Source organism: Hypanus sabinus, chromosome 6 (assembly GCF_030144855.1).
Source record: "Hypanus sabinus isolate sHypSab1 chromosome 6, sHypSab1.hap1, whole genome shotgun sequence".
Classification (NCBI taxonomy): Eukaryota; Metazoa; Chordata; class Chondrichthyes; order Myliobatiformes; family Dasyatidae; genus Hypanus; species Hypanus sabinus.
The window spans coordinates 14,682,286-14,709,711 of NC_082711.1; the positions used below are offsets into that span (position 1 = coordinate 14,682,286).

Below are 27,426 nucleotides of genomic sequence, written 5' to 3' on the forward strand. Positions count from 1 at the left end.
TGGAGAAAATTGTCAGTGTTGGGTGAGATTCAATGGACTGTGTGGGTTTTTTCAGTCTCTGTAAACTGTAATGTTGTAAATTGAGTTTTAGTCAGGAAGAGCAATTTACCTTAAATGAAAGTCATTACAGCAATTGGGATTGTACAAGGTTTATAAATTAGAACCGGTTACACAAGTACATATGACATAGGAGCAGAATTAAGCCCATTGAGTGTGTTATGTCATTCAATCATGGCTGGTCTATTTTTAAACCCCACCCCCTTGGTTTCCTTCAATAAACCCTTAACCACCTTACCAATCAAGAACCTGTCAATCTCTGCCTTAGTATGCCAATGACTTGGCTGCACAGCACTCTGGCAGTGAACTCCACAGATTCACTACCCAATGGCTGAAGTAATCTATGTAAATATGGACCCAAGGACATCAAATGCTTGTAAGTTCTTTCATTCCTGTGATCATTCTAGTAAAGCTTCTTCTCTGGACCCTTTGCAGGGTTAACATATCTTTTTTTGGGTACAGAATACAATTGCTCATAATATTCCAAGTGCAGTCTGACATTTACCTTTATAAAGCTTCAGCAGTACATACTTGTTATTATATTATAGTCCTCTTGACCCAAATGCTAAAATTGCATTTTCCACCTTTACTCAGCCCACAAGTTAACCTTTAAAGAATGCTGAACTAAGAACCCCAAGTCCATGCACCTCTGAACTTCTGAATGTTCTCCCCATACATTAAAAAAATAATCCTACCAAAAGTGCAAAACCTGAAACTTCTGTATGTTGTATTTTACCTGCCATTTCTTGGTCCACTCTCCCAGCCTGTTCATATCCTTCTGCAGACTCCCTGCCACTACCTATTCTTCCACTTTTCTTGGAATGTTGATTGGTGTGGACCAGTTGGGCTGATCGACCTGATGAGGATTTCCTTCATTCATTTCAGATTGTGTTATGTTTTGCCTTTAGCTGTAGTGAAATTATTTTGAAGGCCTTAGTCCTCCTATTGATGTTTATAATTTTTGTGTTCCTGATTCTTGTAATGAAGTGAAGCCAAAGTACAAGTTAGTTTTGAGAGATTTTAATTTACAACAATGATGAGATTTATCGGGGAAGATTGAACTGAAGCTAAAAGTGTTGACTGTGATGTGGAGAAGCTCACAGGCTTTGTCACCACCATCTCCATTCATTGTCTTTAAGATGACATGACTCCAAAGTCTGGTCTGGCTGGACCATTTGCTATAGCATCTCGCATAAGCAGAGTGAAATGAACAGAATAATAATGTGATTGGGCAGCTTACAACCTAGCATGCTTACGCATAAATTACTCTGTATAGATTTTGTAATGAATTCTTGATTATGTCCAATGACTAGATGTCATGGTGGTTTAGGGGTTAGCATAACACTGTACAGCATTGAAACCTGCATTCAATTCCTGCTGCTCTCTAAGTAATTTGTACATTTTCCCTATGACCATGTGGGTTTCCTCCCACAACCCAAAGACATATGGGTTAGGTTTAGTTCATTGTGGGCATGCTATGTTGGTGCCGCAGATTTGATGATTCTTGGGGGCTGCCCCATCAGACGATTTTGGTCATTGGCGCAGATGATGTATTTCATTGTATGTTTCAATGTACATGCGACAAAAAAGCTAATCTTTTTCTTTAAATTTTGTAAGGTGTTGGGAAGTTGGGTGGAGTTGCTAGTGTAATTATTTCAATGGCTATGGGGGTCTAAAATTTGGTAAATTGATTTATTATTGTAACATACACAGAGGTAAGGTGAAAAACAATTTCACATACCATCCATACAGATCATTTTATCATATCAGTACATCAAGGTATTACCGGGGAAAAACAGTAATAGAATGTAGAATGTTGTCATATGAGAATACTCACTATATTAACTAAGAGGGCATAATGTCCAATATCAACTAATATCTATAAAAAATTGGTTTGTTTCTTTATAAACTAACACAAGGTGGTGTTTGGAAAAAGCATAGCTATTCTCTTGACAAGTATCTATCAGCCAGCATTTGCTGACATGTTTTCCTACTTAGCAATGCCTATTACATTTTATCAAGAATAATGGTTGCAAAGTGCTCTGGAGATGTTTCTAGGCTGTCAAAGTCTGTAAAAAGAATTTTACTTTAATTTTTTAATGCAACTTGTCTAAATCCTCATTCTCTGAGGATGACTAGAAAACCATGATCTGATTGTGGTTTGTAGAAATCAATAAAATAAATCCTTTATTAAGCAGCTGTGGATTGAAATTATCCTTTGAGATATAGGGACTTACCTTAGACAGTTCAGAAGTTCAAAGTATGTATACAATACACTATTCAACCTTGACTGCTTGCTTCTTCATTGTTTACCATGTTTTATAGAAAGCGTTATTAATAAAGTATTTGTTTCTATTTCTTGCTTTGAAAACTGGCAAAGTTGTCACTCATCTTCATCATGTCCTATTATGTTGTGTGGTGCAACACCCTTGTTGAATGGGACAGATTTAATATAGATAATAGCATCTCAAAACTGGTCAGTGAGGTACACAGGCACCTAAACAACAGCAACAACATACACCAGCACAACTCATAACCTTGTGACATGGCATATCACTTGCTTCACCATTGTCACTAATCATCAGCTGTGGTTCAGTGAGGGGTGTGGTTCAGTCAACTTCAGCTCTGCATTTAACATGATCATCTCTCAGACTGGTGGATAAACTGTCACAACACCCCTTTCTGTAACTGGATCTTGGACCTTTTGATGGAAAGACCCCAATCAGTCCAAGTTGGCAGCAGCATCTCAACCTTCATGAAGTCGAGCACTGGTGCCCCCCAGGCCTGTATGCTCAGTCTGCTGCTGTTCACACTGCTGATTCATGACAGCACTGCCAGATCCAGCTCAAAGCACATCATCAAGTTTGCTGATGATACAACAGTGGCTGGCCTCATTAGCAACCATGATGAGTTGGCATACAGAGAGGAAGGAGAGAGGCTTGTCAAATAGTGACAGAATAACTTGCTTCTCAACATGGACGAGACAAAAGAAATTATTGTAGACTTCGGAGAAGGCACAGATTGACCATTCTCCATTGCGCATCAATGGCTCTGATGTGGAGAGAGCGAAGAGCACAAAGTTTCTAGGTGCATACATAACAAGAGGACAATCTGACCTGGACCTAAAACACCACCTCCTTAGTCAGCGTCTGCAGTTTCTGAGGAGATAGAGGCGTGCAAGGCTCTCTGCCCTTATTCTAACAATTTTCTTCAGGAGCACCATTGAAAGTGCCCTGTCTGCCTGCATCATTGTGTGTACGGAAGCTACAAGACCCTACAGAGAATAGTGTAAAAAAAATGCCAAGAGGATCACCGAATCTCTCCCCTATTTGCAACATTTACTGGTAGAGTTATAGACGAAGGGCCCAAAGCATTGTTGAGGATCCCTACCACTATCCCACAATCTTTTGAACCCTCTACCATCAGGACTAAGGCTGCCAGGTTGGGTAACAGCTTCTTCCAGGCGGTGAGATTAATGAACTTCAACTTGAGTACAGAAGGATATGTTGTGCACAGCACCAAGCATATCTAAATGTGAGCTAACAGTCTACTGAATAGTATCCAGTCAGCAGAAGGTAGCAATCTCACAGTTAATTGATCACATCAAAGTTCTGCAGCCCTACTACCTCTATTGTGAATGGTGGACAATTGAACAGCTAAGGGGATGAGGAGACTCTAAGACCATCCTATCTTCAATGCAACAAAGCCCAGCATATGAGCACTGAAGGCATATGAAAAGTGAAGATTTGCAGCTATATTAAGCTAGAACTGCTGAGGAGATTAGAAATTTCAGCTTACTAAGAAGGTCTCTAATTTTCAGAGAGTTTTATTCACAAAATTCAGACAATGTTTGGAAGCACTGGATATAGCAAAAGGTGTGGGACCAAACGTCATCCTGTCTGTAGAACTTAAGGTCAGCTGTGCCTGTAGCCCATCTGCAATAGTACAATTACAACAATAATTTGTGGGAAATTGCCTTGGGGTTTTCTTCTTCCAGATTCAGCTCAAGTCCAATTGAGTTAATCATGGTTTATATCAGACCTGAAATGTTGACAATTTTTCTTCTTACTGATGTTACTTTACTTGGCTTTACCAGCATTTCTTTTTCTATATTCTGCTCATTTCCACCTGTTGGTCTCCTGCAGTCCTCAAAATTGTGCTGCACAGTTTTGTCAATGGTCACTAATAATCTGCTCATCAGTGCCCAGTCTGTGGGTTTGACAGGATGGCTTGGCTTCAGGTCTCATCCTGGCCTGGTTTAAACACGAGCTGACTTTAGGAAATAAGATGACAGTGAGTGCCCTCAATGTAAACCATAAGATATAGGAGCAGAGTTAAGCTATTTGGTCTATCAAGTCTGCTTTGTCATTTCATCATGGCTGATCCAATTTTCCTCTAAGTCCCAATCTCCTGCCTTCTCCCCATATAACCATATAACAATTACAGCACGGAAACAGGCCATCTCAGCCCTTCTAGTCCGTGCCGAACGTTTACTCTCACCTAGTCCCACCGACCTGCACTCAGCCCATAACCCTCCATTCCTTTCCTGTCCATATACCTATCCAATTTTACTTTAAATGACAATACCAAACCTGCCTCTACCACTTCTACTCGAAGCTCGTTCCACTCTCTGAGTAAAGAAATCCCCCCCTCGTGTTACCCTTAAACTTTTGCCCCCTAACTCTCAACTCATGTCCTCTTGTTAGAATCTCCCCTACTCTCAATGGAAAAAGCCTATCCATGTCAACTCTATCTATCCCCCTCTTAATTTTAAATACCTCTATCAAGTCCCCCCTCAACCTTCTACGCTCCAAAGAATAAAGACCTAACTTGTTCAACCTTTTGCTGTAACTTAGGTGCTGAAACCCAGGTAACATTCTAGTAAATCTCCTCTGTACTCTCTCTATTTTGTTGACATCTTTCCTATAATTCGGCCTTACCAATGCCTTGTACAATTTTAACATTATATCCCAATTCCTATACTCAGTGTTCTGATTTATAAAGGCCAGCATACCAAAAGCTTTCTTCACCACCCTATCCACATGAGATTCCACTTTCGGGGAGCTATGCACCATTATTCCAAGATCACTCTGTTCTACTGCAGTCTTCAATGCCCTACCATTTACCATGTATGTCCTATTTGGATTATTCCTACCAAAATGTAGCACCTCACACTTACCAGCATTAAACTCCATCTGCCATCATTCAGCCCACTCTTCTAACTGGCCTAAATCTCTCTGCAAGCTTTGAAAACCTACTTCATTATCCACTACGCCACCTACCTTAGTATCATCTACATACTTACTAATCCAATTTACCACCCCATCATCCAGAACATTAATATATATGACAAAATACGTCCCTTAGTAACTTGACCAGTCCAGAATCTATCAATCTCTGCCTTAAACATACATAAAGACTTGGCCTCCACAGCTGCCTGTGGCAAAGAGTTCCACAGATTCACCACTATCTCGCTAAAGAAATTCCTCCTCATCTCCATTCTAAAAGGACATCCCTCTATTCTGAGGCTGTGACCTCTGGTCATAGACTCCTCCACTATAGGAAACATCCTGTCCACATTCATACTATCAAGACCTTTCGATATTGGCTAGGTTTCGGTGAGTTCACTCCTGATTGTTCTGAATTCAAGTGAATACAGGCCCAGGGACATCAAATGCTCTTCATCTGATAAGCCATTCAATCCTGGAATATCCTTTGAATATTCTTCATGAATATCCTTTGAACCCTCTCCAGTTTCAGCACATCATTTCTAAGGTAAAGAGCCCAAAACTGCTCAATACAATAGTGAGGCCTCACCAGTGCTTTATAAAGTATCAACATTGTCATGCTTTTATATTCTAGTTCTCTTGAAATGTATGTTAACATCTCATTTACCTTCCTCACCACAGACCTGCAAATTAACTTTTAGGGAATCCAACACAAGTCCCTTTACCCCTCAGTTTTTCGTATTTTCTCTCCATTTTAAAAAAAAGTCAACCCTTTCATTTCTTCTAGCAAAGTGCTTGACCATACACGTCCCAATACTGTATTCCATCTGCCATTTCTTTGCCCATTCTCCTAATCTAAGTTCTTCTGTAGCCTTTATTTTCTCAGAACTACCTGCACCTCCACCTATCCTATCTTCATATCGTCAGCAAACTTTGCAACAAAGCCATCAATTCCATCATCCAAATCACTGACATATAACATAAAAGGAATCAGTCCCAACACAGACCCCTGTGGAACACCACTAGTCACTGGCAGGCAACCCAAAAAGGCTCCCTTTGTTCCCACTCTTTTGCCTCCTGCCAGTCAGCTACTGCTCTATCCATACTAGAAGCTTTCCTGTAATACCATGAGCTCATAACTTGTTAAGCAGCCTCGTGTGTGGCACCTTGTCAAAGGCCTTTTAAAAACACTGGGGTCCAGTCATTGGACTCTGCCATGGTTCGAGAGGACAGGAAAATTGCAAAAGTCACTCCATTCTTTAAGAAAGGAGGGCAGCAGCAGAAAGGAAATTATAGGAAGTTAGCCTGATCTCAGTGGTTGGGAAGATGTTGGAGTCAATTGTTAAGATGAGGTTATGGAGTACTTGATGACACAGGTCAAGATAGGACAAAGTCAGCATGGTTTCCTTAACTTGCCTGACGAACCTGTTGGAATTTGAGTAGATTACAAGAAGGATGGATAAGGGGATGCAGTGGATGTTGTATATTTGGATTTTCAGAAGCCCTTGACAAAGTGTCGCACATGAGGCTGCTTACCAAGTTAAGAACCATGGTATTACAGGAAAGTGTACTGGCATAGTTGGAGTATTGGCTGATTGGTAGGAGGCAATCAGTGGGAATAAAAGCAAACACGAGGAAATCTGCAGATGCTGGAAATTCAAACAACAACACACACAAAATGCTGGTAGAACACAGCAGGCTAGGCAGCATCTATAGGGAGAACGTTTTGGGCCGAGACCCTTCGTCAGGGCTAACCGAAAGGAAAGATAGTAAGAGATTTGAAAGTAGAGGGGGGGAGGGGGAAATGCGAAATGATAGGAGTAGACCGGAGGGGGTGAGATGAAGCCAAGAGCTGGAAAGGTGATTGGCAAAAGTGATACAGAGCTGGAGAAGGGAAAGGATCATGGGACGGGAGGCCTCAGGAGAAAGAAAGGGGTTGAGGAGCACCAGAGGGAGATGGAGAACAGGCAAACAACTAAATATGTCAGGGATGGAGTAAGAAGGGGAGGAGGGGCATTAACGGAAGTTAGAGAAGTCAATGCTCATGCCATCAAGTTGGAGGCTACCCAGCCGGTATATAAGGTGTTGTTCCTCCAACCTGAGCTTGGATTCATTTTGACAGTAGAGGAGGCCAATGGATAGACATATCAGAATGGGACATGGAATTAAAATGTGTGGCCACTCCATGTCCCATTCCCATTCTGATATGTCTATCCATGACCTCCTCTATTGTCAAAATGAATCCAAACTCAGGTTGGAGGAACAACACCTTATATACCGGCTGGGTAGCCTCCAACCTGATGGCATTAATATTGACTTCTCTAACTTCTGTTAATGCCCCTCCTCCCCTTCTTACCCCATCCCTGACATAATTAGTTGTTTGCCTGTTCTCCATCTCCCTCTGGTACTCCCCCCCCCTCCCCCTTTCTTTCTCCTCCCGTCCCATGATCCTTTCCCTTCTCCAGCTCTGTATCACTTTTGCCAATCACCTTTCCAGCTCTTGGCTTCATCCCACCCCCTCCAGTCTACTCCTATCAGTTCACATTTTCCCCCTCACCCCTCTACTTTCAAATCTCTTTCTATCTTTCCTTTTGGTTAGTCCTGAAGAAGGGTCCCAGCCCGAAACATCGACATTGCTTCTCCCTATAGATGCTGCCTAGCCTGCTGTGTTCTACCAGCATTTTGTGTGTGTAGTGGGAATAAAAGTATCCTTTTCTGGTTGGCTGCCAGTGACTAGTGGTGTTCCACAGTGGCTGCTGTTTCGACCACTTCTTTTTACGCTGTATATCAGTTATTTAAATGATGGAATAGATGGCTTTGTTGCCAGATATGCAGATGATACGAATGTTGGTGGAGGGGCAGGTAGTGTTGAGGAAACAGGAAGGCTGCAGAAGGACTTTGACAGATTCAGAAAATGGGCAAGGAAGTGGTAAATGAAATATAATGTTGAAAAATACATGGTCTTACACTTTGATAGAAGAAGTAAATGTGCAGACTATTTTCTAAACAGGGTGAAAATCCAAAAATCTGAGGTGCAAAGGGAGTCCTTGTGCAGAACATCTTAAAGGTTAACTTGCAGGTAGAGTCGGTGATGAGGAAGGCAAATGCGATGTTTGCATTCCTTTCAAGAGGTCTAGAATGTAAGAAAGAGCAGGGATATGATGGTAAGTCATTATAAGGCACTGGTGAAGCCTCACCTTGAGTATTGTGAATAGTTTTGGGCTCCTCATCTCAGAAAAGAAGTCCTGCCATTGGAGAGGGTCCAGAGGAGGTTCACAAGGATGATACGAGGAGCGTTTGATGGCTCTGGGCTTGTACTTGCTGGAATTTAGAAGGATGCTGGAGGGGATCTCATTGAAACCTGTCGTATGTTGAAAAGCCTAGGCAGGGTAAATATGGAAAGAATGTTTCCCATGGTGGAGAATCTAAGACAAGGACACAGCCTCAGGATACGGGCATACACTTAAAACAGAGATGTGGAGAAATTTCTTTAGCCAGAGGGTGGTGAGTTTGTGGAATTTGTTACCACAGGCAGCTGTGGATGCCAGGTCGTTGATTGTTTAAGGCGGAGATTGATAGGTTCCTGATTGGCCACAGCATCAAAGGTTGCGGGGAGAAAGCCAGGGAGTGGGGTAAGGAGGGGAAAGGGAAGATCAGCCACGATTGAATGGCAGGATAGACTCAATGGGCCAAATAGCCTATTTCTGCTCCTATGTCTTATGGTCTTATTATGGTCATTCTACTTTCCTCCCACATTCCACAGAAATACCACTAGGTTAAATGGTTCACTGTTGAGTGGTAGGAAGTAAGAGAGAAGCACGGAAGCACAGGGAAGTAAGGAGATGGATTGTTCTGCTGGGTGCTGCTATGAGCCAAAAAGTTCTCCTATGACAATTTAAGTAAGAAAATAAAGCTACTGTGTAAGCATTGCTTTGCTGCTCTAGCTCTGAACCAGCTTGTAATTCATGGCATTGATCAGTTATATTGATCCAATTCCCCTGGATAAAATGCTGACCATTCCATTCTCGGTTCCTATTCTTTGGACCTGCCATATTGTAAACAGTTTCTTCTCTTGTGGTTTGATCGTGTCATCCATCTCCTGCAAGACAGGTTTTCGTTCTATCTAACCTTACAACTGCCATCACTCGCCACCGCTGTTTTCAAACTCCCTGGTATATTGACTTTGCATAAATCAGTGTCCATCTTTTCTGTAAATCCATCTTTCAGTTCCTCCAATTGACTTTTCATTCCTGTCAGTCCTGAAGTACGTAGTACTGGAGGAAGTAATAGAGGTAGTAATGGAGGAAGTAATATCTGCCAAAGTAAATGATATGGGGAAGTCTCTTGTGAGATCATTGGGTTTCATAAACTCGAGAGATTTTTAAATTTATTTTTAAATTAAAAAAAGATATTTTGAGATACAGTGCAAAAGGTCCTGCCAGCCCAATAAGCCATGCTGGCCAGCAACCTATCTATTTAACCCTAGCCCAAACACAGGACAATTAACCTACTAACTGGTATATCTTTGGACTATGGGACGAAACACACACAGTCATGGGGAGAGCGTACAAACTCCTAAGCTATAATAGTATTGCGCGAACCACTATACTGAGGAACTCAGCAGATCAGGCAGCATCTGTGGAGAGGAGTCCTGATGGAGGGTCCTGGCCCAAAACATAAACTCTTTTATGTCTCTCCATAGATGTTGTCTGACCTGCTGAGATCATCCAGTGTTTTGTGCGGGTTGTATTTCATTCTGGTGGAGAGTGGTGCACTGTATTTCATCAGGAAACAAATTCCTAAGTCAAGAGCTCATGCCCTCAGTTCAGGTACCCTGCCGTTCAGCGTAGGCAATCATGTCTCTTCATCCATCACGGTCCCTGACCCTCCGAATTGTAGTTGTTGCCTCCCCTGTTTCTAACCATGATGTTAATCCATTTATCATTCTCATTCTCTGTCTGCCTCTGCTTTTTTCTTTCCATTTTTCCAGTTGTAACTAAATGTTCTAATGTCTCTCTTTGCATTATGTGTCCAAAGAATTTTCATTGCTGTTTTCTGATTTTTTAAAATAATGTACGTTTTTTGCGTTCTCTGTAGAATTTCTTCATTGGCTATCCTGTCTGTATATGATAGCATAGCATTCTTCTGAGGAACCACATCTCTGCTGCATTGATTCATTTTTCCATTGCATTTGTGATGGTCCTTGACTCGCAGCCACACATCAGTATAGGAAGAAGGTAGCAGCTGAGAGTTCTTAAGGCGGATGTCAATTGCTATTTTCTTGTTTGTTAGAATGTTTCTCATTTCTGTAAATGCTGCTCTTGCCATTGCTATTCTTGCTTTCATGTCTGTTTCGCATTTGCCATCAGATGTTACCCATGATCCAAGGTACTTGAAGTTGTGAACTTGTTTCAGGATTTCATTTCCCAATACGATCCTACAGTTACATATCAGGTTTCTTTAATATTACCATTGCTTCAGTTTTTTTTCATGCCCTCAAGTAAAGCAAAAACTTTAAATGAGGTGTTTGTAAATAGAGGAATACTTACATGGTGTATTCAAAGCCAGTTCAGGTTCAATAAACAGCAAATTGTGTTTGATGAATTTGATCAAGTTCTTTGAAACAGCAAGATTGATGTGGGCAATGAGGGTGATGTGTCTAAAATATATGATGAAATATCACATACTGAACTTGTTAATAAAATCAATGCCAATAAGATTTAGAAGCAATGGTAACATAGCTGTGAAATTTGCTAAGAAGTAGAAGAAAAACCTTGATGGAAAATTTGTTTTCCAAATTGTTTTGACACATTGTAGGGTTCTCTAAGGATCTGTACTGGAGCCATTGTCCCCGTTACACATTAATGACCTGCTGTTGGGGTCTTCGAAGTTTGCCAAAGATTCAAAACTTAGCAATATAGTAAACAACAAAGAGCACTGTCATAGAGGGCTTCCTGGGTGCATCCAATCCCTTCAACCCACTACTGCATAAATTCAGTTATTGAGACCCCTACCATCCAGAGTCATGTTACTGCAAGATACTGTTGTGGGTTGACCTCCCAGGGTTATGCCACGGAGACTGAGTTACTGGCATTGAGCATAGATCTGTGGTGCAGAAGGGGGAGAAGAGGGGAGCAGTGGTAATAAGAGAGTCAATAGTCAGAGGAACAGATAGGAGATTCCGTAGATGGGAACGGGACACCCAAATAGTATGTTACCTCCCAGGTGCCAGTGTCAGGGACGTCTTGGATTGCATCCACAGTAATTTGGTGAGGGAGGGAGCCAGATGTCTTGGTAAATATTGGTACCAATGACTTAGGAAGGAAAAGCAAAGAGGCCCTGAAAAGAGAATTTAGAGAGCTAGCTTCTTGATTGGACACAGTATCAAAGGTTACAGAGTAGAAGGCCAGGGAGTGAAGCTGAGGAGAGGGTGGGGGGAAAGGATCAGCATGATCGAATGGTAGAGCAGACTCGATGGGCCATTTGGCCTAATTCTGCTCCTGTGTCTTATGGTCATGCTCTGCACTTGCTGCTGCAATCAAGAAGGAGGTACAGGAACTTTAGGACCCATACCATCAGGTTCAGGAAGTTTTTACTTCCTCAACCACCAGGTTCTTGAACCAGAGGAGATAACTTCACTCAGCCACTCACTTCAACACTGAACTGTTCCCACAATCTATGGGCTCCCTTTCAAGGACTCGTCATGCCATGTTCATGATATTTATTGCTTATTTATTCTTATTCTTTTTGTATATGCACAGTTTGCCGTCTTTTACACTTTGATTGTTCGGTTGTGGCTTTTCATTGATTCTATTGTGGTTCTGTGTATTTACTGTGAATTGCCCTCAAGAAAATGAACCTCGGGGATGTATATGATGACATATATGTACTTTGATAATAAATTTACTTTGTACTTTGCTTCTTGGGCTACTACTTTGGAATGGTCTTTCTTTCTGGAGAGGGTGAGTGAACTAAATCAAACAGCAAAAGCAGACAGGGCCTGTATAATACAGCAAATCTGAGATGTATTTGTATGAATGCAAAAGAAATGTAATGGGCAAAGCAGATAAATTTAGAACCTAGATCAGTATATGGAGCTACAGTACTGCAGCCATTAGAGAAACTTGGCTGAGAGCAGGGCAGAACTGACAAGTTTTCCTGGACATACATGTTTTCCATACGAAAGTGGGGGATGTCTAAGATGCGGGGTAGTTGTATTACTGGTGAGGGAGAATGTTGCAGCTGCACTAGGAGAGAGCATCTCGGAGGGATCATCCGCCATGGAGATATGGGTAGAATTCCGGAATGTGAATGGTGCAGTCGCTAGAGGAGCAGAGAAGCTGACAGATCGTGGAAGGTTGTCAGAACTTACTGTACTGATAACTTAAACTCCCCAATTTATTTAAACTTATTTTAACCTCCCCAATATTGACTGTGACTCTTCTAGCACCAGAACTGAGAAGGGTCAGAATGTAGGGTCCAGTGAGGGATGGTGTGCAGAAGACCTTGTATTAGGGAATGAAACTGGCTAGATAATCGGGTGGGGGCGGGGGTGGATAAAAGTAATTGCATCGTTATTAGGCAGGAGCTGGAGAAAGTAAATTGGAAATGGTTATTTGGGGATAAATACATAGGAAAGAGAAGGAATGAGGGATAATCCTGGAAACTATAGACCGGAGGGTCTCATCTCAGTGGTAGGGAAGACACTGAAGAGAATTCTTAGGGACTGGATTTATGAGTATTTTTAAAGAGTCAGCATTGCTTTGTGCAGGGCAAAAATTGAGTTTTTTGACAAAGTGAGGAGCATGATTGATGAAGGTAGAACTGTGGATGTCTACATGGATTTTATTTTGACAAGGCCCCTCATGGGATACTCATCCAGGAGATGCACGGGATCAATGGTGATTTCGCTGATTGCCCATGGAAAACAGTAGTGGTCGAAGGGACTTATTCTATGATTAGTGGTGTTCTGCAGGGATCTATACTAGGACTTCTGCTATTTGTGATGTATAAAAATAACTTTGATATAGGTCAGTTGCAGATATGGGTGTGAAATGGCAGATGGCAAATCTCATCTTAGACATTGAGAGCAAAGACTGCCTACTCACAAAAAAATTCAAGAACAATCCCTGGCATATGTGGCTGGGCATCAAGGGCATTACTGACTATGCAAGGAAAAATAATGTTGACTGTACCAGATACCACCTCTCTCCCGATGCTCTAAACAACTTCTATGCACACTTCGAGGCATGAAACACAATGACAGCCATGAAAGCTACCTCCCCATCCCCCCAGGTGAGCAGCCACTGTCTGTAACAGCAGCACAGACACGAGGCCTCTTCAGAGAGTCAACCCCCTTAAGACAGCTGTGCTAAAAAATGTTCCAGGCTGAACACTCAGGCATTGTGCACAACAGCTCACTGACATCTTCACAGACATCTTTAGCACTTCAGTCATCTAGGCTACTGTCCCCTCACACTTCCAGTCAGCCACCATCATTTCTGTTCAAAAGAACTGTACACCTTCAGAACTATAGGACTATGGCCCAACGGCACTGGCGCCAATCATCATGAAGTGCTTTGAATGGCTGAATATGGAACATATCAAAAACGTTTTTCCTGCCACATCGGACACTCTCCAAGATACTTACCTACAGAACTGCTCTATGACTGATGACATAGCATCTGTCATGCACCAGGCCCAGATATACCTAGAAAATAAGGGCAGTTATGTCAGGATGCTGTTTCTGGATTTCAGTTGAGCATTCAACACTATTGCTCCCGAGACCTTGGTGAGCAAGCTCCTATTGCTATTCCTTCGTCTAAATACACCAGTGTGCAACTGGGTGTTGGACTTTCAAAGGAGCAGATGTCCGATAGTCGGGATGCACAACCACTCCTCCCTCTGCATCCTCCTCAACATGAGTGCCCCCTAGGGCTGTGTGCTGAACCCATTGCTGTATACACTGGTCACTGTCCTCCATGTGACTGCATGGTCAGACACCCAAGCAAGCAGTTTGCCAATAACATGACATTGTGGGGCTCATCACTGCCAGTAATGAGATGGCCAACAGAGAGGAGGTGGAAGAGCTCAAGGCCTGGTGTCAGGCAAATAACCGCTTAATGTCAGCAAAATAAAGGAGATAGTTACCGCTTTCACCATTCATATCCCCCTTACACTGGCAACACAGCGCTATAAATTGCAGCCAGTTTGAAACTCCTGGGAGTGCACATCACACACAACATCCTACATAGACAGGAAAGCTCACCAATGCCTCTACTTTCTGAGGAGGCTGAAGAGAGCTGGACTTTACACATCCAGACTTGTGTCATTCTGCAGGTGCGCAGTAGAGAGCATCCTAGTGAGCTGCATCAACTGCTTAGTACTGAAACTGTACTGTGTTGGACAGGGAGGCCTTACAGTGGATAGTCAAACTGCCCAGTGCTTCACCGGTACCAAACTACCTGCCATCAAGGATGTATAAACAGAAAGGTGCTTGAAAAGGGCCAGTATAATTGTAAAGGATCCCACCCACCCTGCTTATGGATTGTTTGCCTCACTGCTATCGGGGAGGAGGTTTCATAGCATCCACATCAGGACTACCAGACTTAAGAGCAGTTACTTTCCCCAACCAGTAAGACTGATCAACACCTCCACCCACCATCTCCACCACTACTTTATTATTTCCAGTCAGTCACTTTATGTACAGACTTGTGTTGTTTTTGGGCATACAATCAATCTATGTATATAAACCAACTTATGTATTTATATTTATTGTGTGGTTTTTAGTATTGTTTTCTTTCTCTTCTGTGTTACTTTTGCGCTGCATCAGATCCAGAGTAACAATTATTTTCTTTTCCTTACACTTGTGTACAGAAAATGACATTAAGCAATTTTGGATTAAATGTTAAGTGTTACACCTTGGTAGGTCGAATGTAAAGACAAGTAACAGTGTTAATGAGCAGTTACAAGATTATGAGAGACATAAAGCAGGCAGACAGTATATTTGGGGTCCAAATTCATAGCTCCCTGAAAGTGGCAACATGGATTGATGCGATAGTTAAGAAGGCATATGACATGCTTGCCTTTAGTAGACAAGGCATTGAGTTCTAAAGTCAGGAAGTTATGTTGCAGCTTTATAAAACTCTAGGCCACATTTGGCATATTGCAAACAGTACTGGTCACTCCATTATAGGAAGGAAGTTGAGGCTTTGGAGAGGGTTTACTTCTCAAGTCTTCCCCATGAGTGGGTATAGCTGCAAGGCAGCGGAGATTTGAGATCAGAGTTTTCCTTCTAGATGAGCTGACAACCATGGCTGACGAGCTCCATCTTCCTGAAGCGACTGGTTTTAAGGAGCCAGTAACCCACCTTTGTTCCTTCTCCTGTCAGTAGAAACAGTTCCGCCGGTTTTAGTACCTAAGCCACACGTGAAGGCCAGGAGCTGGACTTGGTTGTCAGAGACTACTTGAGGTGCACTCCACTGGGAGCATTTAATAGGTAGTGGGAGCTTGTCCCCATTAGCAGCCCACAGCTATAACAACCTTTAGGAACTTTTAATACAGCAGAAGGTATTTGAAGTATGAGAGCTCAAAAGCATTTCTAAAAATAGGTCAAGTTTGACCTTATGTCATATTACAATGATCAATAAAACGCGATCTTCAAGAGGTTGGTGTAAATGAACTGCATCTGTGTGTCTTAAAATTCATTAATAACTTGTGTATCACACTTCACAGCCAGTTATTTTTTATATTGAATTATGTTAAATTTCAAAAGGTGTTTAAACTTTTAAGTGTTTTCTCTCTACCACCCCACTCCCTGCCCCACATTTCTTTAAAGGAAGATGCTGGTACCTAGGAAAGGCAGATAAGTTAGAAGACTGCAGCAGATTATTATGGGTGGTGTATATAGTTGTAGTGCAGAAGGTGAAAACACTCAATGCTAATAATATCCCTGCAGACAGCAGTTTGAAATCCTGTGTTCTTTTGTACACCAGTCCCGTTGTTAGCTTCTAATGGGGAAGCAAGGCACTGAAAATTGTGCTTTGTTGAAGTGGGATGTGATGATTGAATGTAGCTGGAGAGAATAGTACAGTCACCTCTGCCACAGGTAATGGAAGCTCAGACTTTTCCAACTCATTGATGTATTGTTCAGTTGGTTTACAACTGGAGGAGAAGGAGTATTTACTTTTGTCTTCTCTTTTTCCTTTTGGCACATGTCCTTCTCTAGGGCAAGAAAGAAGCCAGAATTCTGCCTGCAGTTCTCCTCTCTATCAATAGCTTGTATAGTGAGGTAGTTTGAACAACTGTCTCTCTTACTCTGCATTGACCTTAAGTAGGATTGGCGAGAGAAAACTCATTTGTGTGAGATGCTGATTCCTGCTGTGTCATTTGCCCTTTGATACCTCACCCAGTGTTCCTGAAGCAGAATATCACCCAAATTTAAAGATGGTGTTTAGTATTTAAATAGAAACATTCCAAATCCTTTGGGTTTTTTTGCAACTTCTACTGACTTGCTTCAGCTTTTCCCTGCCCTTTTGGTATAGCAGTTGCAATCAAGAGTTGGTGAGCCTAGGACCAGAGGGCACAGCATCAGAGTGGAAGGATGTTCATTTAGAACAAAGATGAGGAGGAATTTCTTTAACCAAAGAGTAATGAATTTGTGGAATTCATGCTGCAGACAGCTGTGGAGGCCAAGTTATTGAGTATATGTAAAGCAGAGGTCATTAGATGTATTTAAGACAGAGGTCGATAGGTTCTTAATTAGTCAGGGTGTCAAAAGTTACAAAGAGAAGGCACCAAAATGTGGTTGAAAGGGATAATAAATCAGCCATGATGGAATTGTGAAGCAGACTTGATGGGCCAAATGGTCCAATTTTGCTCCTATGGTCTTACAACAACACCTTGTCAATACTGTTCGATTCTTTAATCCTTATGGTAAAGAAACTTGGTATGGTTCCGATTAGAGGAATGAATTTGGTGCACAAGTGGTCCCTGTGCACTGTTTAATTTTATGTGCAGTTCATGGGAATAGGAAAGAAGAATATAGGCTATACAAATCTGAAGAACTTTGATTTATTTGTTTTCATTAGTTATGGATTGAATTTTTAATGTCAATTACGCTTGAATATTTGACTTTTGATTTAATTTACAGCAACTAAAGGGTGCAGCTAATGTAAAGGAAAAGCTCCCATTAGTTGTGGGTGCCATTGCTTGTGAAGTTTGGTGCCAGATTTAGAAATTACCAGGGCCTGTCAGGACTTTCTGCAGCGCTTGAAATCATTTTTATTAGGCACTGGGCAATGGCCAATGAAAAAGAAGTGAGGAGTAAGCAGAGTGACCATTATTTGAGCGGGCCAGTGTTAGATTGGGCAACTGAGCCTGATGGAATTCTTTCAAGTGATAAAGCAAGTTAAAGGTAGAGCAGTGAATGTGGTTTGTATGAATTTTAGTAAGGCATTGAAAATAGTAGGCTTATTGAGTAAGTTGGGAGGCATGGGATCTAGGGAAACTTGGTTGAATGGATTCAGAATTAGCTTGGCAACTTAAGGCAGAGGGACAGTATTCTGCCTGGAGGTCAGTGACCAATGATATTCTACAAGGATCTGTTTCTGCTCTTTGTGACTTATAAATGACTTCCACTAAGACTTCCATTCTATCTAATCTTTCTTTTTTGGCTGATCAGTAATAGCTGTGAAGCTGGAAGAATTATGACCATCCCATGAATCGCACTGATATTGATAGTGCTTCCCTTTTATTCTACTGTGTAGTTCAAATTTTATTCACTGCGTGTTCTCCTGACTTATCCAAGATGCTCTGAGCAGATGATGCACCATCATCAGAATTCAAAACAATCAAATTATGGTGATCTTTGCAACTTTACTAGAATTTAATTGACAAACAATTGCCAAGAAATGAATGGAATGAAATGTTTACCTTATATATAAGGTGTTTTTTATATAATGTAAAAGCAAGCACCTATGGCACATGTGGAATTACAGATTGCTAGTTACTGCAGGCTTTAATCTCCTGTAATGAATTTCTGTGTCGCAGTGCTGACTAATCACATTGGATATGCAATTAAATATTTTAATGAACAAAATGGTAAAGGATCAATTTATCTTGCCTTGGAAATTGGCTGACTGGACATGTACTCTCTATATGATTTAGCCATTCATGTATAATTTTGCCAATTTAACTGTAGAACAAAAGACTATTTTTAGAGCCGTATGTAGTGCCAGCAACTATTTCATTAGCAGTTTGAGGATATTTAGCGTGTCACTAAAGACTCTACAGATGTAACATGGAGAACATTCAAACTGGTTGCATCACCGTTTGTGAAAGAGGTCCAGTGCACAGGATTGGAAAAAGCTGCAGAGTGTTGTAGACTCAGCCGGCTCCATCATGGACACAACCCTCCCCACCATCGAGGACGTCTTCAAAATGCGATATGTCCAAAAGGCCATATCCATGATTAAAGACCACAGCTACCCAGAACATGCCCTCATCTCAGTACTGCCATCAGGGAATTTAAAACTCTATGTTTTAAAATGGATTTATGGCTAAATTTGCTGATGATACAAAGTTAGGTGGAGGAGCGGGTAGCGTTGAAGAAACAGAGAGCCTGCAGAGAGACTTAGTTTAGGGGAATGGGCAAAGAAGTGGCAAATGAAATAAAATGTTGGAGAAGTATATGTTCATGCACTTTGGTGGAAGAAATAAATGGGCAGACTATTATTTAGATGGGGAGGGAATTCAAAATGCAGAGATGCAGAGAGACTTGGTAGTCCTTGTGCAAGATATCCTAAAGATTAACCTCCAGGTTGATTTGGTTGTGAAGAAGGCAAATGCAATGTTGGCATTCATTTCTAGAGGTATAGAATATCAGAGCAGGGATGTGATGTTGCGGCTCTAAGGCACATGTGAGCCCACACTTGGAGTATTGTGTGCAGCTTTGGGCTCCTTATTTTAGAAAGGATATACTGACATTGGAGAGGGTTCAGCAAAGGTTCGTGAGAATGATTCCAGGAATGAAAGGGTTACCGTATGAGGAGTGTCTGGCAGCTTTGGGTTATATTTCCTGGAGTTCAGAAGAATGATGGGGGATATCATAGAAACATTCTGAATGTTAAAAGGCCTGAACAGATTAGATATGGCAAAGTTATTTCTCATGGTAGGGGATTCTAGGACAAGAGGGCATGACATTAGGATTGAAGAAAGTCCATTTAGAACTGAGATGCAGAGAAATTACTTTAGTCAGAGGGTGATAATCTGTGGAATTTGTTGTCATGAGTGGTTGTGGAGGCCAAGTCATTGGGTGTATTTAAGGCAGAGATAGATAGGTTCTGGATTAGTCAGGGCATCAAAGGGTATGGGGTGAAAGCAGGGGAGTGGGAATGACTGGAAGAATTGGATCAGCCCATGATTGAATGGCGGAGCACACTTGATGGGCCGAATGGCCTACTTCTGCTCCTATATATTATGGTTTTAGGAATAGTTTCTTCCTCTCCACCTGACCGGTCAGTATACCCGTGAACACGACCACCTCACTATTGCTCTCTTTTTGCACTACTTATTTAATTCTTAAATATATATTTCTTATTGTAATTCTTAGTATATTTTATGTGTTGCACTGTACTGCTGCTGCAAAACAACAAATTTCATGACATATGTCAGTGATAATAAACCTGATTCTGGGTGAAAGTGTCTTGTGCATCAACCAGTTTTCACCTCTAACTTGTGCTGCAGCTTCCTGCTTCTCTGTGCACCTATTCCATCCATTGCACATTACTCCTTTTCTGCTGAACAGAGCAGCCCCAGTTCTGAATACTGCAAACACTTCAGATTTATTATCACTAGTATACTGCAGTGTGCAAAAGTCTTAGGCAGATTCACATAGGTAGGGTGCCTAATATTTTGTGCAGCACTCTAGTAATTTTATCTATTGCTCTGTACTGCTGCTTAAAAAAAAAATCATGACATGTGAGTGATGATAAACCTAATTCTGATATGGGTCTCTATTGTAGACTGAGAGTGGGAAGGGGGCAGATATATATATCTGTATGTGTGTGTATATGTATAGAGAGAGAGAGAGAGATACACCTAAGACCTTTGCACAGTACTGTACATGTGAAGTTTGAGGTTTTGCAGCAGTACAATGCAAAGGAATAAAAACCTACCCATGCAAAATTGTATTTTGTGTAGGTTTGTATTGTTTTAAATTGTGCATCTCTGCTGTTACAGTAATTGAGAAGATGCAAAGGAGGTGACAGGTTTTGATTGAGCTAAAGCTATGGAAGTAGTGTCCTCTGGAAGAAATGTTGCCACCATTATGTTAATTTGACAAAACAAGATACCTGAAAGGATTGTTCTCATTTATTGCCCTGTTGTCTATCACCCTGCTAACCACAGATCAGCTTGGGCTACATGGTTTTTTTCCCTCAAAAACCCACGAGTTGGCATTTATAAACACAAGATTTTGCAGATACTGACCTGATGAGTTCCTCCAGCATTTTGTGTGAGTTGACATTTCTTTTTGTCTTGTTTCAGTGGGCCGCATCGTGTTTGAATTATTTTCGGATGTCTGCCCCAAGACCTGTAAGAATTTCCACTTTCTCTGCACAGGTATGTTATGAAGTTACATTTAGACAACAATTGGCGTTTAGAAGCTGTCAGTCCTGAAAGTAAGGTGTTCAGAAAACAATCACACAGGAACTACAAAAACAACAATTTTCAAATAAAATTTTAAAAAAGTCTGCAGACAGTTTTGTTGAAATAATGTTGTGTTTTTTCCCTTTAAAAGTAATATCAACTAATGTATGTTTTCAACTTTTTCTCTTTTTGATTATGAATTTGGTCCACTTTTGTACCATTGGTGAGGCTTGGGGAAGGGAAGGGTTGTTTGTCTGTGGGATTTCAGCTGGGAGCAGGAATCTGTATCCTCTAGTTTAACGAGCTTCGCTAGCCAGCATCATTGATAGTCACTGTGGCTCGATGGGAAGTATGCTTTGCTTACTGGGATTTGGTGTGTCTGCTATCATTTTACTTTGTCTGCCCCTCAGTAATTGCTGCCCTACTATAGATTAGGACTTAGAAAATGGCATCATTAGGTAGAGAGAACTAATGGTTCACTCCTCATCCTCTATGATGCTGTTGGCTTTCTGCTGTAACAGGTGTTTGAAGGAAGTTTTAATTTTTTAAATTAAGTTGTGTACATTGAAGCAATGCATTTTAGCAACATTCTTGCAGTTGTGTGGGAAGTCGCCAATACCCAGATCACAGTGAAGATAACAGTCTTACCTTCTTTCCCTAATTGTTTTGACAATTTTTATATTCATTGTTCCATTTGAGGTTCAAGTTTAATTGTTATGCAAGTGTTTTGCTGGGTACTGTACTGGAAGCATCCCTGTTACTGTAGACTCAGAAGCTATGTTGATTTGTTGGGTTGTCCCTTTACTAACAAGAGGGGGCATAGTTTTAAGGTGGTTGGAGAAATGTAAGGGGGCTATGTCAGAGGTAGGTTTTTTAAGAGTGATGTGCTCATGGAACGTGCTGCCAGGCATGGTGGGAGAGGCAGATAATGGTGGGAGGGACAATTAAGAGACTCTTGGATAGGCACATAGATAAAAGAAAAATGAAGGCTATGTGGGAGGGAAGGGTTATGTTGATTTTGGAATCGGTTAAAAGGTTGGCACAACATCATGGCCATCATGGGTCCGTCCATACTGTGCTATTATGTTCTTCTGCCATTCTCAATTTTGGACAACAAATTTTATCATTGGGTCAGGAAAGCTGCATGTGATTACAATGAGTGGGAACCTCTCTGCAAATGTTTTTCAAAAGATTGAACACATCTTTCTTAACATCAGTGTGTTCCAGCATATTAGCTTGTTCTATGCTGACCTCACATTCATCTAGTTCCCTCTCACTGTTGAATATTGAAGTATTCATTAAGGACTTCCCCTACCACCTCTGACTCTAGGCGCGTTTCCTCTTTTATGTCTGATCAGTCCTACCCTCCCGTTCATGTTTTGTGGAATGACTTGGGATTTTCCTTAATCCTACTTGCCAATGCTTTTTTGGGTACCCTTCTAGCTCTCCTAACTCCTTACTGGTTCATTTTAACATGCATTCTGTGTGAATAGCTTCTTTGGAGTTGAGAATAATGAGGGGATGATCTTATTGAAGACTTTTAGATGTTTGTGGTAGATGTCAGTGTTTCTACAGATGGGCAAATCTCATTCAAGGGGACATGGCTACAAGATTAAGAGATGATCGTTTCCGACTGGTATGAGCTTCTCACAAAGAATGATAGATCTGTATTGTTCTCTACCCCTGAGGATTGTGGGGGCTAGATTATTGGTGGTATTTCAAGAGGAAGTGGATAACGGTTTTTGAAGGATGAGGGAATTGAGAAGAGGAGGTTAGGACTGTGGCAGATAACCTGTGAATCATATCGAGTTATGGGGCAGGTTTAAGGAGCTAGTGATACACTTCTATCTTCTTGTGCTATATTCTTATGCATGGCATCTCCTCCCACCTTAAAGATCATTAGTGAGGACTGCATCTTGAGTCATGGGACGGAATGGAGACAAAACTGAAGGGCAGAAGGGAAGGGATACCATGCAAATTGTCCATCGTGATTGTCACATGGGAGAATGGTGCAGGGCACAAGTGGCCAAAGCTGAAGGGGAGAATAGTTGGCAGTGCTTACAGTGTTAAGAACACTTTGGAAGTAAGGATTTCGAAGAAATCATAAACTCAAGAGATTTTGGACCAACACACACGAAGCAAGTCAGGTGGCATCTGTGGAGGGGAATAAACCATGGATGTCTCAGGCTGGAACCCTTTATCAGGACAGACATGCTGCCATTACTCCTGATAAAGGTCTCGGCCTGAAACATTGATTGTTTATTCCTCTCTGTAGATGCTGCCTGACTTGCTGAGTTACTTCAACATTTAGTGTGTGTTGCTTTTGAAGAAATTGTTTGGCTGTGTGATGGTGGTGGGTGTTAGCAATAGTATGTTTTGATATTGATCATTTCTCTTTGAGTTTTATTATAATTAACTGTTAATGCTTGCATTGAAGAGCAACTATTTTCTTCTTCTCCTTTTCTCAGCCTCTGTAAGTCACTGGTTTTCAAACTGGGATCCCCCGACTCTGGTATGTCTGTTGGATGAGGGCATCAGAATTCTGTCTATCTGGACCCAAGAACTCCATTTTTTAATTTAATAGTATATAATTTCTGCAGTAGTAAACAGTGCTATAACGTATTTTTTTAAAAAAAAATAATTCCTGCAGTCATATTGCACATTCTTCTATTGTGTAGCTAACAGTATCTTCTGGAAGCTGAGAGAAGGGATCCCCTGAGTATGTCAGTACTTGCAGGTAAGTGCCCCCAGAAGTTTGAGAAAACTCTGAGAATATGATCGTACTTGCAAGAGGGTCTCAGGAGACTGGCAATATTTGCAGGAAATCCTGTTTCTTTTTACATTTTCAGGGATTTCACCAGACCACAAAAGCATTTGAAAACTAGTGTGATCAGGTGTCCTTCCCTATAGCATGTTTGTATGTGCTAAGATTATTTTATCTCTTACAGGTGAAAAAGGATTAGGAAAAAAAACTCGAAAGCAACTTTGTTATAAGGGCTCCACTTTCCATCGTATTGTGAAAGAGTTTATGATCCAAGGTGGTGACTTCAGTGAAGGTGGGAAAGATGTATTTGTCTAGTTGATGTAGTGTCGAGATAATTAACTAATGTAGCCTGTTGTTATAATTTCATCCAAGAGGTTTTGCAATTTATTTTAGTTGTTTATGACTGAAATACTTGGTATCTAAAGTTGGTATACTTCTCCCACAGACTTGTTTTTAATTGTCACTTGGCCTTGATCTGGAGTCATAGAACACCACAGCACAGAAACAGTCCCTTTGGGCCATCTGGTTGGTGCTGAATGATTAATCTGCCTAGTCCCTTGACCTGCACACAGACCATAGCCTCCCATACCTTTCCTATACAAATTTCTTGTAAATGTTGAAATCGAACTTGCATTCATTACTTTTGCTAGCAGCTCATTGCACACTCCCACCAGCCTCTGAGTGAAGTCTTCCCTCAGGTGCCCCTTAAACATTTCATCTTTCACCCGTAACCCATGACTTCTACTTCTCGTCTCACCCAACCTCAGTTGAAAAAACCTGTTTGCATTTACCCTATCTATACCCCTCATAATTTTGCATACCTCTATCAAATCTCACATCAATTTTCTACACTGTAGGAAACTAAGCTTCCTAAATATGTAATTGACCTGCTCTGTTCCCATGCAGAAAATTCCTTGAAGGATAAATCCAATTAATCTTGCTTTGCTCAACTTCTGTGACTGTCTTTATTTTTTTTTCAAGCCTTTTGAAAATTATATTAAAGATGTTGGAAGTTGGTTCAAGTGATGGGGTAAAGAACATTTATCTTGCATTCTAAAATAAACTGATGTAGTGGGGTTTTGACCCAAAACATTAAAAATTCCTGACAAAATTAAAAATTAAAAAATAATTAAAATATTTAAAATTCCTTCATCAATCCTGACGAAGGGTCTCGGCCCGAACCGTCAACAGTGTTTCTCCTTATAGATGCTGCCTGGCCTGCTGTGTTCCACCAGCATTTTGTGTGTGTTGTTTGAATTTCCAGCATCTGCAGATTTCCTCGTTTGCTCATTAAAAATTCCTCCCCCCCCTTCCCCACGGATGCTGCCCCTCCCACTAAGTTCCTCCAGCAAATTGTTTATAACTCCAGATTTCAGTGTTTGCAGTCTTGTGCGTCTTTAAAAAAAAAACTGTTCCCTCATTAAACTTCTGCCTCTTTTGCAACTTAAAGAGTATTTTCTGTTCACTGGACCTTTTTTGTTTTTCCTTATACACACCTCTCCTTAACCCAGGCATGGGCAAACTACGGCCCGTGGGCCATATGCGGCCCGTTAAGCTTTTTAATCCGGCCCGCAGAACTTGATGAAATTATATTAATAAACCTTGTTAACGTTTTTTCCCCGCAATTCTGGCGTTTTCCCAATAGATGACGCACTCTATATACATTGACCTTTGTTGAGGTGCAGCGTATTACTCCACATTTGCGCTTTACTTTGTGACCTTGTGGTGACCCATTTCCTGGGTCACAATCCGAAACGGCTCACAATTGGCCAGCGTTCCGGCTAAGGGAGATAGCCTGCAGGGATTTGCGAGCACAGAGCTCCGCATACTGGCGCGCTCTGACTGTTCTGTCATTGTGCGGGTCGTTGTTGAGTTTTGGCACAGGGGACAATTGAATAAGAAGGAGCAGGACAAGTAGACCTGCATCTCCTACCGTTTTTGAAATAAAGACAGTCAGGAGGAGAGTGATGATGATAATATCTTGAAGGATAACAGAATTTTCAGTGCTTTAAAATAATAACTGTTACTATTAAAAAGCTGTATTTTATTCAATTAATTTTCAGTGTTTTAAGTCATTTCAATAAATAGCTAAATACCATGGGACTTCAAAGACAGATATTTTGTTGTAATGCATTTGTTCATTTTCAATTGAAATTAAAGCACATGTTTTCTACATATCCCATGATATTTTATTTTCTCTTATGAGGTGTATTACCAAAACACTCCATCCATCTGCTTCTGGTCCGGCCCCCCTGTCAAATTTTAGAACCCTTTGTGGCCCTCAAGTCAAAAAGTTTGCCTACCCCTGCTTTAACCCTTTGATTTTGAACAATAACATACATTCTCCAGTTAACTTCCGGAGTGCTAGAAGGACAATCTCAACTTCTCCGGTGTCTTCACATAATTGATAACCCTTGGTTATGGTAGCATTTTTTTTAATCTTCATTCATTAAAGATTAGCTTTATTTTGAATGTACATTGAAACATGCAGTGAAATACATGGCTGACACCTCATCTGATTTCTAAAAGTTTAGGATAGCATTGTTCTGTTTTTATTTCCATATCCTTCAACAGAGTTAGAGAAACTATATGCTTTGTTAAAAGACTTTTGGCTTTAATCTTTTATTTTGTTTATGTATATACAACAACAATTCATTGAGGGATATGAATAAAAGCACAGAAGTGCTATCCTTGCTTTACAAATCATTCTATTTTGTGGTCTACTATAGTTTCATTTTGTTCTTGAGTACAAGGCCTTAAATCTTGTCACAGCGAATGGCGATATTTTTGAACAAGGTTTATTTTTCTACTAACCTGGAACATTGACAAGGGGTGGAGGTTTGAAGATGAATGTCTTTTTGTTTCATCTTCTTTTATTTGGCTTTATTTGAATGTTTTCTCTCTGTTGAGATGAAGTGGAAGATATATTTTCTACTGGCAATAAGAATTGAATATTCCTTTAGAAAAGAAACTGGGGTCTAGCACTCCTTGAAAGTATATCTATAGTTTTGTTCATTGGATGTCTCTTCAATTGTCTTCAGTCCTACTGGAGTTGGAAGAAACAACACCTGGACGGTTTCTTATATCTAAATAACAAAATAGTGAAAATATCTAAATAACACGAGGGAGTACTGAAAGTGAAGATCTTTCACTAAACAGCAGTCAAGTGGTGAACATATAAGATACAAAGGGCATTGGCTACAAAATCAACTTCTGCCTGGATATGTCTGTTTTCTTAATAGTATGGAAACATTTGATGTAATGCCTAGTGTTACTTATGTGCCTGTGGTTCTTAGGTAATGGACGAGGAGGAGAATCTATTTATGGCGGATACTTCGAAGGTAGAGACATCTTTTTTTTTTGAATTTCATTACAAAGCCCAAATTAATCTCTCAGTTTACTAAATAAGAGTCCTTCTAGCAATAAGTGATTAGCATTGCTTTTAACTCCCTCATCTGTTGCATGTAGCTAGTGCTTGAAATGTTGCATGCACAAATAGATGCATGAATTTGGGCTAATTGTTTCTTAGCGTGTTCACTATTATCTACAAAAAAAAAAGTGAATTAAAAGGTAAATTTTTTATGCAGTAAGCTCGCAACTTGCAGCATGGAGGTTAGGCAATTTATTCATGAGAAAACCTATCATCCTGCCTAAAACTTTCAACATATTCTTTTATTTATAGAGAATGTGATCTTTTGCAAAATGAAAAGGTAAGAAAAAACAGCTAAG

The 27,426-nt window shown here is 40.8% G+C and overlaps 1 protein-coding gene across 5 annotated transcripts in view; it reads left to right on the top strand.

Annotated features, from left to right (window-relative positions):
• The window catches only part of nktr (natural killer cell triggering receptor), a 245,398-nt gene that overhangs the window by 107,083 nt on the left and 110,889 nt on the right, over positions 1–27,426 (top strand). For 4 of the 5 annotated variants that reach the window (XM_059971740.1, XM_059971738.1, XM_059971739.1 and 1 more), the window contains exons 4-6: positions 20,832–20,906; positions 23,882–23,989; positions 26,994–27,038. In XM_059971740.1, the coding sequence (XP_059827723.1) occupies positions 20,832–20,906; positions 23,882–23,989; positions 26,994–27,038 (228 nt within the window). Of the gene's footprint in view, positions 1–20,831; positions 20,907–23,881; positions 23,990–26,993; positions 27,039–27,388; positions 27,408–27,426 lie in introns of those variants that run through there. The other variant, XM_059971742.1, reaches the window with a different exon arrangement.